Below are 16,949 nucleotides of genomic sequence, written 5' to 3'. Positions count from 1 at the left end.
GAAAAATTCCCTAACTCAAGAGAGTTCAGTCACATTAATGAGAAACCTGGAAGTCATCATATACTCCTCCCTTTTCTGGGCCCCTCATACTTTAAGAATAACTAAGTTCTACCAATTCTATTTTCCAAATCACTTTGTAATTTGTTTACCTCTTCATCCCAGTGATCTTCCTACTGCTACTCATTATTCTTTGTTCTGTTGCTGTTAACAGTAAGAAAGCAAGTCTATCGGAAAGATGGAGTCAGTTTTAGAGAGGTTGAGCTAAGATACTAGGGTCCTCTACAATGAATTTGACTTGGTGGAGGAAAAGGGAATTGAGTGCAAGATATAAATTTGCTCATCATCAAATCAAAATTTTGGAAAACATGGGTGTAAATTTCTCAGGAAAAGGGTAATGCAAGGTGAAAAAAAAAAGAATGATGAAGAAAGTTTGAAGAACAAGAATATCTAAGGGGATGGAAGAAAAACAGGGACCTTAGAAACAGGAAAGGAGCAGGAAAAAAGAGAAATCATGAGTGAGGCAATACTTGTGCTAAAGACAAGGAGTTTCTAGAAGGGACTGGCCAACACTGACCAATACTCCTGACCAAGCAATGTAAATACTGGAAAGAATCCACTGGTATGTCAACCAGGAGGCCATTGGTGTCTGAGCAGAGCAACAACTCTGGAAATGAAGGAGAGAAGTAGACTGTAACAAAGTATGAGGTAGAGAGTAATTCGTCATTTCAAGAAAGTTTTCTGTGATAAGAAGGTGAGAGATGAATAGAATAGCAAGGTTGAGAGAGGGTTTCATTTGCTCTTATTTTTATCAGCCAGCAAGTATAGAACTAGTTTAAGAGAAAGAATAATAAATAATTGATGGGTTGTTGAAGCAGTGAAACGGTTTGAGATACATAATAATGATGTCTTTAAAGCCCTGTTTTTCCAGATTACAAAAGCAATGCAAAACTATACAAAATTCAAATAACACGGTATTATGTGAAATACAACGAGAAAGCCTCTTGTCCAATAATTCCACTCTCACAAATAACACATCTTCTTAATTTATTTTGAACACCTTTCCAATGACTACATATAGATCTATTTCATTCTTTAGCTGGCTGTATAGTATTTCATTACAAGCATGTGTCAGTGTTGATTTAGACACTATTGATTTGCCCTATTAATGCACACTTAGGTTGTTATTTATTTTCCTGTTATAAACACATAATGAGCACGTTTATACTCATTGCATACTTGAGAGTACATTTGAAGATTTAATTTCTAGAAGTGGAAATGCTCTGTCAGAGAGGATGGATATTCAAATTTACAGTAGATAAACCAAACTGCCCTCTAAAAATAAGATACTAATTTATATTCCCCTTTACAGTTTATGAGAGCAGGGTTTGATGCAGTGTATAGTGAGTGGTGAGATTCTTTGAAAACTGACGATGAAAAGGAGAGGGTAAAACAGCTGGCAGAATGATTCCAAGGTAGCAATTCATAAAATTAACATTAAGACTAATTAATACTCTATCTTGAAAATGTAGTCACATAAGGTCAAACTTTCTAATATCCTTAGGATTAGGAGTTGTTTAGGAGAGCCTGAAGATTGCTTAGGAAAGATCACTGGATTTGAGTCACGGGAATGAAACCTGAAAGCCAAAGCACAGTTGATTTCATATTTACCACACTTTATATTTAGTAATTTTGAGTGGTTGACAAGATAAATGTCTTTTTATATTAATAGCCGTGTCCTTAATGAGACCCGTTGGTGATAAGGGAAACCACATGAACATGATAGATTACTATCAGGGAGGCTGAGTTTGGGGTTCTGTACATAGTAAATAGTAGAAATATAGAAAGAAGCGTTTATAGATTTATTTTTGTGTGCTTCAAATAAATGACAAAGGAAAAAACCGATGTGACAGTATCATAAATCAATCCTTCCTTCCTTCCTTCCTTTCTTCCTTCCTTCCTTTCTTCCATCCTTCCTTCCTTTCTTCCTTCCTTCCTTCCTTTCTTCTTTCCATCCTTCCTTCCATCCATCCTTCCTTTCTTCCTTCCTTCCATCCATTCTTCCTTCCTTCCTTCCTTCTTTCCATCTTTCCTTCCATCCGTCCTTCCTTCCTTCCTTTTTGTCCACAGTCAAGAAAAACATGGGGTGTTGGCTCATATGCTGCTGATTTGTAAATTTCGCACTACTGAAGATCCTAAAACAGTAAATAAAACTGTTCAACGTGTTCTACATGAAAAGCTGCGAGATGCTGCGGGACCCCCTAAGGTAGATCCTGAATCAGTTGAAATAAAAAGTAAGTTGATTTCCCTTATTTAGCTTATTCTTCTTACCTACAACAGTTTATTTTTAAATTTTCAAAAAAAATTCTTGAATTCTGGGGTCTTGCCACCAAAAGAATATTTCTTTGGAACTAAATTGGTCCTTATGAAGTATTTTAATTTTTGAAACTATTGTATGGGAGGTACAGTTTCATTAACTCTTGGACAGGTTCTTCTATGTTGGGCCCTATACTTTGACTATAGAATCCAATTATGAAGGGAGAAAGTGGCTTTGTATATTCCTCTTCTTTTCCTTGTTGCTTTCATTTTATGTTCTGAGAGTATGATATATGGAAAGGTTCATGCCATCCACACATTTGCTTTCAAATGTCATTAATATATGTTGTTATAGCTTCTTCCCTTAGATCATTTACCAATTAAAAATTTATAATTTACTTATATTTATTTTTGGTATATTTACAACTATAAGTGAAAATTTTGAGATAGTTTTTTTGTTGTGGTGGTTGTTTTTTTGTTGTTGTTGTTGTTTGTGGGGCCACAGAGGACAAAATAAGTGGTGATAGGTTCTTATTATTAGAAAATAAGAAATTACAAGATCCTCAGTGGAAATAAAGGTCTGGTTAAGGGCCAATTCATATGTTATAGAACAGTGCGGGTCTATAAAAATGCTATGTGGGCACAAACATGATCTTACATTTTCTAGTAGTCACATTAGAAAAGTAAAAATAAACATGTGAAATTAATTCCAATAATTCATCTATTTAACCCAATATATCCAAAGTATTATTTCAACAAGTAGTCAATGTAAAAATTATTCATGAGATATTTTATATTGTTGTTTTGAACTAAAGCTCTGAAATCTAGTGTGCATTTTATATTGATAGTATATTTCAATTTAGATTACCCATATTTCAAGAGCTCACTGGCCACATGTGGCTAATGGACATGGTAATGGCTATGGCATTAGAGAATATGGGATACGTAGAAACGATGAATATAAAGTGCTAATATAAAAGCTGATACATCTAAGTGGAGGCCTAAAGTGTTGGTCAGCCACCCTACTTACTGAACTGTATTTCATAGCTCAAACACACGCTTTTCATTTTTGCAAGATCAATGGAAATAGTACACAAAGCTAACTTGACCCTTTTTATAATATTTCCCTTCTTGACATGGACACATTCTTCCAGTGCTCTCTATCTTTAGCTTACTGAGGAGTGAGGAAGGACTCAAAGAAATAGGAGCTCTGGATTTCCCTACTTCTCTCCTTCTGTGTCATTATTTTCAGCAAAAGCTGTTGCTCATAGGAAGTCACAGGAGCAAGAAAGCATAGGATGGCGTTTCTTGTTCATTTGTGTTTATTAGAATGCCATTGTCCTCTTTCTGGATTGTAAGCAATCTCTGGTTCAAACAGAAGACATGGCTTCCTGAGACTGTCGGAGCCCCCCTGCTCACTTAGTGGAAGGCATAACAGACTTGGCTTATATTTGCTTTGAATCTTATGAACTACCACACATTGTGGGTCCACTGGAATTCTGATTTCATAGGGATTATGAATGACATATGAAAATGGGTTGGTGAGAAATGGTGGAAACACATATTGTATGTATCTCCTCTGCTCACATCATGTTCCATTATCCTATTGGACTTCACTTTCACAACACAAGTTACAAGATAAAATTATTAAGAATTTCAAGTCAGCAACAGCAGAACATTTTACCAAGCACAGGGCCATTACGATTGTGGGACCCAGTGTGGATGTATAAGTCACACTTACATGAAGCCAGCCTTCTCAGTTGTATCAACATGCAAAGCCAGAACTTTCCCTAGGAAGAGCTTGAAATAGAGAAGAACAGGTTATTTGAAATAGAGAGAATGGAGGTGGTTCTTTTAGTGTTAATTGAGAATAAAGGGCCAATTCTTCCTTATTTTTGCCATTTTGCCCACAAATAGCCAGAATACATAAAGTCAGAAAGAATACTTTCTAGAATACAGATTTCCAGTAAATCCATACTATTAAATACTAAAAGAAAAATTAACAGATTAATATTTTTGCATTAAGGACATCCAACCTGTCATGTTCAAAGAGAACAGTTTGGTCACTGGAAATTTACTAAATTGGTAAAGTTTGAGTTTAGAGTTTGATGTATGTGTTGGTTGAGTTAGTGTTTGCATAGGCCTGACTGTTGAGATGTCAACAAGCTAAAGATTCATTGGCTGGAGTTGAGTGACAGTTTGAGGACAGACTGTCTTTCTAAAACCTAACATAAAGACGACTTAGAAAGATATAGCACTGTTTTTAAATGTGAGTGAGGACTAATTTCTGGATATGCTACCCACATATGTTATGCAAATTGGACTATGTTTATAAACTTAGTAAAATAATCTGAAATAATGGTCAATAAAAATATCATTACATTTGGGTAATTAATACTATGGTTTAGATCAGTATTTCCTACAGAGGGGCTGTGAACTACCTGTATCTTATTTCCTGCTGTAAAATTCAGATTCTTGGGCTTCCTGGTAAAACTACTGAATTAGAATTACTGGGAAGGGGAACAGGAGTTTGCATCATAAATATACTCCCTGCGTGACTCTTACCCACACTGAAGTTTAAGGAACACTGTTCATGTATCCCCTCCTTCCCAAGACAACAAACAAACTATGTCTGTGATAAACTAACCATGTTGTTTTCTTTGTAAGCTGGAGATATTACCTTATAGTGGAATCAAGCAGCTTTTTAGTATTTGAAATACTCAGAGGCATAGTGCAGTTCTGACGTGCTGACCCTGTTCTATTCACCGTGTCTGTGTATTTCAGAAATCAACAAGACGGAAACAGACAACTACCTGAACAATTGTAAGTTTAATATATTTATTAAAATGGCATTACCTGAATGTAAAAAGTTAACACTCTAGATCATTTAGGTATACTTTGTGTTGATATTATAGGGACAGAACAAATAAAATATGATTTATTTGTGCAAAGTTCATAAGGCTTCATCTTATCTCTGAGGCACCCTTTATTAGTGAAAAACAGTAAAATTGGGAGAACTTTGGAGTGGACATATGGGTGCCTATCGCAGATGTGTAGTGGAAGTGAGTTGTGCAATTGTTAAAAACGAGGCAAAAAATGTTCACTTATCAATGTTCTGTTCACAGATGTCTATAATATGCTCTCATAAAAATTTTCTAAAGATTATATAAAACTAATCTATATGTTGATTTTTTTTCAGCTAGAAGCAGAAACTTGATTGTTGCTTTACCCTAAATAAAATCTTCTTGATGTTATTAATCCCATGTCATGGAAATTGCAGGCAATTATGGAGTCGGGATATATTTTGATGAAATTACTAAAGGTCTATCTAGATAATATCTTTACCTGCATTTTAGAAATGCTGACTCTAGGCCTAGTATTTTCCTTCCCCTATAGCAGAGTATCCCACCATGATTTAGAGAATAAATTTAAGAGTTACAGAATTATTTTATATTACATTTATCTTAAAAGATGGAAGAAAATGTGCTACTCACTAGCTCAGAATGTTGGTTAATTTATAAACTCAACTAAACACAAAAATCAAAAGATAATACCATTATCTAAATGGCATATATTCTTACCAGCAATATTTATTGGGAACCTCCTGTGTGCTGGTAGTGTGTAAAGCAATATGGATACAAAATAGTTAAGATATAATCCCTGCCTAAAGCAGCTGATACTCTAATAGGATTAGGTGCATGAGACTAATGCATGAACATATAATTCTAAAACAACAGTTCTCAACCAGGGGCAATTTTGATACCCTAGATATAATGCCTCATTGTGGCATTTTGTGTGTGTGTGTGTGTGTGTGTGTGTGTGTGTGTATGTAGAAAGAGAGAGAGAGAATACAACTCGGGGTGGGGGAGAGAGAGAATATTGTTATTATTGTCATTATTATGAAAACATCAAGAAAGCTGTAACTAATCCAGTTTGGAGGCAGAGGAATTGTTAGAGAAGACATCCTAGAAGAGGTAACAACTGATTTAAGTCTTACAAGATGAATAGGAGTTAACTGAATGAAACATTACAGTTTATGGAAAAGTAAGAGCATGAGAAAATGTTTGATACGATTGAAGCACAAAATACAAACAATTTTGGGCCCAGCAACACAATTTGATGCTTAAAACAATAGCTAATGAATGCATCCTCTCTTTGGCAGGCTGTGGGACACGAAGGAGTAAACCTACAGGACAGAGTCTCAGGATCATTGGTGGGACAGAGGTAGAAGAGGGTGAATGGCCATGGCAAGCCAGCCTGCAGTGGGATGGGATCCATCGCTGTGGAGCAACTTTGATTAATGCCACGTGGCTTGTGAGTGCTGCTCACTGCTTTAGAATGTGAGTCTTGAGCCTTGTGAATGATGGGGGCTTAACAAAGTGCATAGGGTGTTGGCAAAAAGGATATGCCTCATGAATTTCGAAAGAGGCGAGTTTAGCATAAATTAAAGATAACGTGTATATCACGAAGGGAATGGGAAACTCATAAACTTTACTAAGGTTTTATAGTCTGGAAATGGAAACAGCATCAAAGTACATGCAGATAAATTATTCGTTGGTAAATACACAATAGTTTGTCAAAGAAAGCAGGAATTTTAAAATCATCTCTGGACTTTGAGCTTGATGTCAAAGAGAAGCGCCGTATCTCTGTGTCGAGTATCTCCATCAGAGATGGAGGCTGGATATGTTGTAGGTTTGAGCCCAGTGGGGAAATTCTACATGGTAAGAAAGATAATTAAGTATGAAGAAATTTGAAAGTAGCAAATTGTACAACTGAATAGGGTAAATAGCTATATTAATATTACAAGAAATGGAGGACCATGGGCAACAGCAGGAGAATATGGAGTAGCAAAATTACTTTTTTACTTTGTTAAATTATTGTGTGGCCTTTATGGTTTTCAGAGATATGTATAAATTTTTGAATAGTGGACATGAGGCACATAGAATATGTTTAGTTCTCTCATTCTGTAAAGGATTTTATTTTCATGTGTCCTTTAGAGTCACTGGTGTCCAGAAATGTCAAAAGTTTCTAGGATATGGAGTGGAGTAGCATGCATATCTTAGGAAACAGTGGCTTTGCCACCTGATCTGACCCCTGAACTTGATTCTCAGCTTAGAAAGAGTTTGTTTCAATACATAGAAACTATAACTTTAAAAAGCAAGAAACACCCTCTATACCTATAGACTAAATTATTTAATATAAATTATTTGATTGGTAGCATGGTAGACTGGAATTTATTCTTCATTTTTTGCTCCCCAGATATAAGGACCCAGCCAGATGGACTGTTTCCTTTGGAGTAACGCTAAGACCTATGAAAATGAAACGAGGTCTCCGGAGGATCATTGTCCATGAAAAATACAAATACCCATCACATGACTATGACATTTCACTTGCAGAGCTTTCTAGCCCTGTTCCCTACACAAATGCGGTACATAGAGTTTGTCTCCCTGATGCATCCTACGACTTCCACCCAGGTGATGAGATGTTTGTGACAGGATTTGGAGCACTGCAAAATGATGGTGAGCATCTGAAAAGAAACTCAAATCAAATCCAATTTGTTATTCTATGGCGTCTAAAGAATGAAACGCCATTATGCCGTAATATGTTTGTTGTTTGGTTATATGGACTCAGGCCAAGTCAGGTCCTACCGATGAAGTAAGTCATTTAGAAGACACATGAATTCCTTCCTCCCTAGGTTACTATTAAGTGCGTCTTTAGTACTATAACAATGATGCTGATGAGGTATCTGAAAGAGCAAATGTGTCTCCTAGCCACTGAACTTTTTATTAGGGAATTAGCCACTTCAGAGATTAGAGATCTTTAATATATCCAATTGTGAAGATCAGAGAATCATAAAGCCACCATTCTCCCCTACTAAAATTTCCTTCAAATCTTAAGAATGGAGTTAAATAACTTGAGTTTCTTCCCTAGGCATCTAACTTTCATTTAAAGTAGTCAGGAAAGAATGCTCTTCCCAAATATTACTGTATCTAAAAATATATGTATTCTAAGATTTTATATTACTATCTTATCCAATAATTATGAAAGAATTTCTTCAGGTTTGTAGAATATATGTATATCTACAAATACAAAGACTTTTTTCCCTTTAGGTAACAGTCAAAATCACCTTCGGCAAGTACAGGTGACTCTCATAGACACTAAAACTTGCAATGAACCTAAAGCTTACAACGGTGCTATAACTCCTAGAATGTTATGTGCTGGCTTCTTAAAAGGAAAAAAAGATGCATGCCAGGTAAATGGTTTTACCTATTAATATGGTATATAATTTTTTGTTCACTTTTCTTTGAAATAATTATAGATTTATAGAATTATAAATTTATCAATTTGCAAAGAGAGTACAGGGAAGTCACATGGATCCTTTACCCAGTTTTCCCCAATGGTTGCATCTCACATAGCTATAGTACAATATACAGTTAAGAAAACTGACAGTGGTATAAAGTGTACGTCTAATTCTATGGCATTTTGTCATGTGTGTAATCATCACTGTAGTTAAGATGGAGAACTAGTCTATTACCACAAAGATCTACCTCAAGAGTAACTCTCTTCATCCCTCGCCACCCTTAACATCTGGCAATCACTAAGTTATTCTACATTTCTATAATTTTGTAATTTCTGAATGTTATGTAAATAGAATTACACAGTGACTTTTTCATAGAATTTAATGTTGATTTATCTATTGGCGTTTTTAACTATCTCTTTATATTAATAGAAACATTTTAGTTCCTCTAAGTTATGGTGTGTAAGCCACTCTAATTGGGGTCAGATGGCATCTTACTGTGGTTTTCATTTGTATTTCCCTGATGATTAGTGCTGCTAAGCATGTTTTTACACACCTATTGGCAATTTGTATGTTTTCTTTTGAGAAATATTTGTTCATGTCCTTTGTCTACTTTTTGGTGGAATTATTTTTATTATATTTTTACTGTTGAGTTGTTTGAATTCATTGTATATTCTGGGTATTAGTCCTTTGTCAGATGAATAATTTGCAAATATTTTTTCCCGTTCAACAGGTTGTCTCTTCTTTTTGTTGATTGTTTCCTTCGCTGTGCAGAAACTTTTTAGTTTAATATAGTCCCATTTGTCTATTTTTTGTTTTTGTTGTCTGTGCTTTTGAGGTTTTAGTTATAAAAAGTCTTTGCCTAGGCCAATGTCCTGTAGTTTTTCCCTAAATTTCCTTTAGTAGTTTTATGGTTTGGGGGCTTAATCCATCTTGAGTTGATTTTTGTATAAGGTGAGACACAGGCATCCAGTTTCATGTTTCTGTATATGAATATCAAATATTTCCAGCACCATTTATTGAAGAGGGTGTCATTTCTCCAATGTATGTTCTCAGCACATCAGTTACCTGTAAATATGTGGATGTATTTCTAGGTTCTCTAGTCTATTCCACTGGTCTATGTGTCTCTATTTATAACAACAGCATGCTGTTCTTCTTACTATAGCCGTGGAATATATTTTGAAGTCAGACAGTGTGATGCTTCCAGCTCCGTTCTTTTTGCTTAGGATTGCTTTGGCTATTTGGGATCATTTTTGGTTGCATCCAAATTTTAGGATTGTTTTTCTATTTTTGTGAAAAACAGCAATGGTATTTTGATATGGATTGCATTGAATCTATAAATTGGTTTGAGTAGTATGGTCATTTTAATGATATTAATTCTTCAGATCCATGAGCATGGGATAGCTTTTCATCTTTTTATGTCCTCTACAATTTCATTCATTTAGTGTTTTGTAGTATTTCTTGTAGAGGTCTTTCATCTTCTTGGTTAAATTTATTCTGATGAACACATATGTGCATAGAGGGAAGTATAATAAATTCCAAAGGAAATCAAGCAGTGGGGACGGGAGAGGAGGGGGTTGAGGGAAAACCTACCTAATGGGTACAATGAACACTATCTGGGTGACAGGCACACTTTTAACCCTGACTTGAGCATTACAAAAATTATCCATGTAACCAAAAACATTTATATCTCCATAATACTTTAAATAAAAAAATTTATTCCTAGGTATTTCATGTTTCTTTTGTAGTTATTGTAAATGGGACTGCCTTCTTGATTTCTTTTTTAGCTAGTTCATTATTGGTGTATGGAAGCGCTACTGATTTTTGCATGTTGATTTTGTATTCTGCAAATTTACTCAATAAATTTATCAGATCTAAGAGGTTTTGGGTGGAGTCTTTAGGTTTTCCTGGACATAAGATCATATCATCAGCAAGAGGGACAATCTGACTTCTTTTTCAATTTGGATGCCTCTTATTTCTTTTGTGTGATTGCTCTGGCGAGAACTCCCAGTACTATGCTGAATCAGAATGGTAAAGTTTGCATCTTTGTCTTGTTCCAGTTTTTAGGGGAAACGCTTTCAAATTTCCCCATTCAGTATGATGTTATCTGTGGGTTTGTCATATATGGCCTTTATTATGTTGAGGTATGCTCCTTCCATGCTTAGTTTGCTGAGAGTTTTTATCATGAAAGGACATTGAATTTTATCAGAGGTGTTTTCTGCATCTAGTGAGATGATCATATGGTCTTTGTCCTTCATTCTGTTGATGTGATGTATCACATTTATTGATTTGTATATGCTGAACCATCCTTCTATACCTGGGAAAAATTCTACTTGTTCATGGTGTATTGTCTTTGTTGTACTGTTGGATTTGGTTTGCTATTATTTTGTTGAAAATTTTTGTATCTGTGTTTCTTAGGAATATTGACCAGCCTAGAATCTTGTATCCTGCAAAACTAAGTTTCTTATACAAAGGAGAAATAAAGACCTTTTCAGATATGCTCTATCTCTGCAACTGACTTGTTTAATTGAAAGATGTTATCTTCAATCCCTGAGATTCTTTCTTTTGTTTGATCTACCCTATTCTTGAGGCTTTCCACTGTGTTTTGTAATTCCTTGAATAAATTCTTCATTTCCAGAAGTTCTGTTTGATTTTTCTTTAATATTTCAATTTCTTTAATGAATTTTTCTTCCAAGTCCTGGATTTTTTTTTGTGTGTGGTTTCTTTGTGTTAATGTGTTAAGTATACATTTTCTCTTGCATATCATTGAGTTTTCTTACAATTCACGTCCGAAATTCTTCTTCTGTCATTTCAATGTTCTCAATTTGGTTGGTATCCATTGCTAGAGAGCTGGTGTTCCCCTCTGGGGGTGTCCTTTCTGTTTGATTCTTCATACTTCCAGAGTTCTTTCACTGATTCCTTCCCATCTGGAGCAGCTGTTGTTTCTTACCTTTGGATTTTAATTTAGATATTGACATTCCCAGTTTAGTCTTTGAGCCAGTAGGTGGTACTTGTGGGTGAGAATTGGCCACACCCTGTATGAAGAGTCAGTAAATGCAGTAAAAGGGCATGCAAATTGACCTCCCTGTCAGTATGGTGCTTGCTGGGAGGAGCAAGCTGCAATGTTGTTTCTGGGTCCTGTAACCAGCTCTCATTTCTCTGGAGAGGCACTTTAGTGCCTCAGGTGGCGGGTGGGGCCCTGGAACTTCCAGATGTGTCCTTATTCTCCACCACGACAGGGACAGTTGGGGGAGTGGGGCTGGGCAGGGATAAGTTGGGTGAGCCTGCCCTGAAGTTCCACAAATGCTTTTAGCAGGGGTCAAAGGTCTGTTCCCTGCCTCTGGCGAAGCTGTCATGGAGGGGCTGAAGTGGCCCCACTCAGCCAGAAAGTGTCAGTGTGGAGGTGTGGCTTTCTGAGGCCCACAGTCTGGCAGTCTGTAGCAGGCCTCACACCTTTCCACCCTCCCCTATTTCACGGTTTCTCCCAGGCCTCTGCTGGCAGACAGGATCTCAAGCCAGCTGAGCTCCATCTGACTGTGATGTGGGCCAGGAAGTTCCCTGCCCAGAATCACTGCCTGAGCTGGGAGTGTGGCCCTGGCATGCTGCAGCTGGGACCTACTCTGATCTACCCCTGCAGGTACACACACCTCAGTAGACTAGTTCACAAATACCCTTTCTGTGCCCCTGAGCAATGAAATTGAGACCGGGGTGTATGGGATCTGACCTTCAGGCTTCTCTGCCTGGCCCCAGAGATCAATCACTGATTGTGCCAGGGAGAAGAATGCTGGTCCCAAGTCACCTATGGGGTGCCCAAGCTGGATTAATGTCTCCCTGCCTTGGAGTTTGCCCCTCTTTGCTGGAGTAACCAGGCAAGCAGCACCAGGAAGGGCTGGTGGGTAGAGGTGCTTACAAGCACCCCTCAGTCTGCTACAGGGCCCCAAAAGGAAAGGTCCCATTCGCTGTGGATGCCTCTGGGTGGTGGTTAAATTGTTTCTCTTGACAGCCACAGGTAGGGGAGGGGAAAGGGAGAAAGAAGGACTATGGTGCCTGCCAACTGGGGAGGTGTCCCAAGGGAGCTGGGAGCCTGGTGCCCTGTTTGCAAGAGGCTCTCTGCTCACTGGGGGCAGCAGTCTCTGGGCTGGTGCTGGCAGATCTCTCCAGCAGCTTGGGAGCCCACCATCAGTCTGAGATGCAAGGGAGGGGTATTTTAACTGCTCCACCCACCCTTGTTGCTGGTTTCCAAGCCTTTCGAGGCTTAGTCCCTGCCAATGCCTTTCTCCTTCCAGTTCTGCTCTGCAACCTCTTCCCTTGGAGTCTCCTGTAGGTTCAGGCACCCTTCCTTCCATCCCTCATCTGATCTATGTTGGTCTGCCTGATTGTTTCATTCACTTTCATCTAAAATCTCTCTTTCTTGCAGAGATGCCCTGGCTGGTCGTGTTTTTTGTCCACCATCTTGCCTCTCTCTGTGTTAGTCTTTTATTATTTCATTAAATATGTTTTATAACCCTTTTGTCTTCTTTTTACCTTCTGGGACACTGAAAATTGGTATATTTGGTCGCTTTGGTGTCCCATATGTCACAAAGGCTTTTCTCATTCTTTTTTATTTATTTTTGTCTTGGTTATTTCAAAAGACCTGTTTTCAAGTTTTGAGATTCTTCCTTTTGCTTGATCTAATCTATTTTTACAACTTTTGAATGTATTTTGTATTTGATTCAATGAATTCTTCAGTTCCAGAATTTGTTTAGTTCTTTTTTAGAATGTCTATCTCTTTGATAAATTTCTCACACATAGTCTCAATTGTTTTTCTGATTTCTTTGTTTTGTTTTCGTTTTTCAGAATTCTCTTGTATCTCAATGACCTTGGTTAGAAACAATATTTTGAATTCTTCTTTTGGGAATTATTAATTTTCTTTTTGCTTTGGATCTATTGCTGCAGGCTGTTTCTTTGGCGATGTTGTATTTCCTTGCTTTTTTATGTTTCCTGTGTCCTTATATCGATGTCAGCACATCTGTTGTAACAGTTGCCTCTTTGAATTTTTTGAATTTGCTTTCACTGGAGAAGACATTTTTCTGAAGGTGTAGCTATGGTGTTGGTCAGGTAGGGCATTTTGGTTTTGCTTCTGGGTGTGTGCAGTAATGTAGTCTCTCTATGACTTCTTTGGCTGTAAACAGCACCAGTGGTGTCTGTGATTTTCTTGATGACTTTGGAAGTGGTTGTTAATGGAGGCTGGGGGCTGGTGTATCAGGTGGGCGAGTCTTTGGGCCCCAGTGGTGGTAGCAGTGGGCTCAGCATGCCTGTCCTTGGGCCCTAGGACAGCATACACTGGCACCAGTGTTAGTGGGCCCAGGTATGCTGATTTTGGGCCTTTCAAGTGGCTTGCTCAGATTCTGGAAATGCCAGCAGTGGGTTGAGTTTCAATTATCAAAATTATTTATTTTCAAATAGGTTCATATACTACATCTTGTTTCTATAAGTGGATTGTAGGCTCCTGGGGGCAAGATCTATATGTTTATGTTACTTTTTTAATATCTCCCACCACATATGAGGGCATTAGTAAATGTTTATTGATTACTTGATTTAAAAGTTATAAGCACATTATTTCAAATGTAACTATTTTTAATAATAGTTGACATTTGTAAATGGACAAAAGAAAATTCACAAGGAATTTGGTGTAATACAGGAAAAAAAGCATGGCCTTCTCAGTTAGATAGCTTTGGATTCAAATTCGAGTTCTGTCACTGATTAGCATGTGATCTCAGGCAATTTAATTAATTTCTGTGAGTTTCAGTTTCCTTATTGCTAAGTGGAGAATATTAAATCTAACTCTATGGGTTTTTGTGCAAGAATTATATGAATTAATGAGATAATATGTTAGTTAAGAGCTTCATAGAGTGCTGAGCACTTAAACGGGTGATCAATAGCTAGAGGCCCAGTAATGATCAGTCAATACCTTGTTTGTATGACCTGTATAAAGAAACAGACCTCTGTTATTTGCAGGATATAAACAATTAGAATTTATCTTTTTATATATACATTCCTTAAATTCTGCTTTGTGTTAGACTAAGCACTTTACATTCACTGTCTTACATAATCTTTATAGTAATTATCAGAGCATTTAAATTAGGAGCATTTACAAATATGTAAATGAAAGGTCTGCCAGCTTAGAAGGGCCAAACTTGAGATAGAAACTCAGGTGTCTGACTCTAATTTCTGTGCTTCTCATCAGTAATAGACTTTTTACCAGCTCCTCCGACCTTTATTTTGGAGTTATGTCACACTAATAAAGAGGTAACTTATATAGGAAGTTATTTTGTTAGATGTTTCAGATACGTTAAGAGTACTGTTCCCCAAAGAGATGGGGCCTTCAATCTCAGTGTACTGAACCCTGAGGCTAAATCAATTTTCCAGGTATTAGAGCCCTTCCATTAGTTGAATAACTGACATAGATGGATAGAACCACTTCTGAGTTTGAACACTGAAGATTAAAAAATCACTCCTGGCCGGGCGCGGTGGCTCACGCCTGTAATCCTAGCACTCTGGGAGGCTGAGGCGGTCTGATTGTTTGAGCTCAGGAGTTCGATACCAGCCTGAGCAAGAGCGAGACCCCGTCTCTACTAAAAATAGAAAGAAATTAATTGGACAACTAAAAATATATAGAAAAAATTAGCCGGGCATGGTGGCGCATGCCTGTAGTCCCAGCTACTCGGGAGGCTGAGGCAGGAGGATCGCTTGAGCCCAGGAGTTTGAGGTTGCTGTGAGCTAAGATGACGCCACGGCACTCTAGCCAAGGCAAAAAGAGTGAGACTCTGTCTCAAAAAAAAAAAAAAAAATCACTCCTTTTATTACACTTTTAAGTTAGAAAAATAGCAAGTTTCTCTGTAATGAATTGAATTATGAATTACTAATCTCTCCCTTCTCCTTTAGGGTGACTCTGGAGGACCACTGGTCAGTGCAGATGTTAGAGATATCTGGTATCTCGCTGGAATAGTGAGCTGGGGAGATGAATGCGCGAAACCCAACAAGCCTGGTGTTTACACTAGAGTTACTGCCTTCCGGGACTGGATCACTTCCAAAACTGGTATCTAAGAAAAACCAAGTAGAATGGAACACATTTTTTGTGTATCGTCCATTCTTAGAGATACAGAATTGCAGAAGAAGCCTTGCCAATCACCCGGATCTGACCGATCTCATTAAACTGTCTGCTTGTTGCATGTATTTCCTTCTTAGCTCTGTTCTGTACATGAGCACCTTGCTTCTGCCAAATCGTCCGTCCCAACCTGCGTTCATTTGCTTTCTAGAAGATTTTTGTCATCACAGTTTTGACTTATTGATATAAATGTCTCATGCATATATGTACAATTTGAAGCAATCCTTTCCTTGATTTCCTTAAGCTTCTCTTGTCTTAGTAAATTTCTACTTTCAAGGTACAGGACAAGGAGTAAAAGAAAATATGAAAAGAAAAAAAAAACTACATTTTTTTGTGTACAGAAAAGTATTGTTTTTTTTCTTACTGCAATGTGAAAAATGATCATATTTATTATGATAGGTTAAGAAGACACAGCAGAATTCCAACTGCTTCATGATGGAGAAAGAATAGAAACTCAGTTAAGGAAGTCCAGTGAGAAACTAATATTTAGCTTTATTTTTATTTCCAAACAACTACTGAGGACAATATGAGGAAGATTCTGTTTTCTGTGACCTGCAATAATTATGCAAACTCCATGTAATGTGCTTGTTCTAAACAGGTTAAAGCAAACGATATTTATTTAACATTGAACTGCTGAGGATGTCAATATACAACAATAAAAAATAAATAAATCACCCATTTGCTTGACATTATAATATGATGATCCACGAAGAAAGGGAAGATGGGAAAAAGGTTACTAGTTAATTTATTATTATAAATTCTTTTAAAATGTGAGGCTAGAATGAAAATTGATTTAAGAACAATCAGCATGTAGTAAAATCATTGTGCAATTGAATGGCAGGGAATGAAGAGAGGACCAGTCCACACTATTGACTGAAGTGGGATTATCACGAAGTGTTTGTGCAGCTAAAGCTTTCCCAAACTGCAAATGCTTGAAGGGAATAAGGTCCAGGTGTCAGTGTGTAGCTGTAGTCACGCAACTAAAGCTGAGTCTTGGCTCTCCATTGTGAGATGCTTGCAGATCTTCTTCCCCTCTGGCTGTGTTTACAGTCTGCACGTGGCTAGTGGTCCTGTTAGACCCATCTGGGCTGAGATGGGAAGATATCATAGGGAAGATATCCTGGGAGCTGCCTCCCTGCTGACTCTAGTATGACACTGAATTGCTAACTGCCTGGATACAAAACTGAAGAG

General features: G+C 37.4%; 1 protein-coding gene across 1 annotated transcript in view; it reads left to right on the top strand.

Annotated features, from left to right (window-relative positions):
• Positions 1-15,697, top strand: part of LOC105819294 (transmembrane protease serine 11E-like) — a 52,316-nt gene extending 36,619 nt beyond the window's left edge. The window contains exons 4-9 of the mRNA XM_012655498.1: positions 2,128-2,291; positions 5,098-5,136; positions 6,476-6,653; positions 7,573-7,832; positions 8,424-8,566; positions 15,536-15,697. Of these exons, the coding sequence (XP_012510952.1) occupies positions 2,128-2,291; positions 5,098-5,136; positions 6,476-6,653; positions 7,573-7,832; positions 8,424-8,566; positions 15,536-15,697 (946 nt within the window). The remainder of the gene's footprint in view (positions 1-2,127; positions 2,292-5,097; positions 5,137-6,475; positions 6,654-7,572; positions 7,833-8,423; positions 8,567-15,535) is intronic.
• Positions 15,698-16,949: the final 1,252 nt, after the last annotated feature.

Source organism: Propithecus coquereli, unplaced genomic scaffold (assembly GCF_000956105.1).
Source record: "Propithecus coquereli isolate 6110/MARCELLA unplaced genomic scaffold, Pcoq_1.0 Scaffold479, whole genome shotgun sequence".
NCBI classification, from domain to species: domain Eukaryota; kingdom Metazoa; phylum Chordata; class Mammalia; order Primates; family Indriidae; genus Propithecus; species Propithecus coquereli.
The sequence above is the reverse complement of the archived record's forward strand: the minus strand, read 5'-3'. Positions and strand labels throughout refer to the sequence as shown.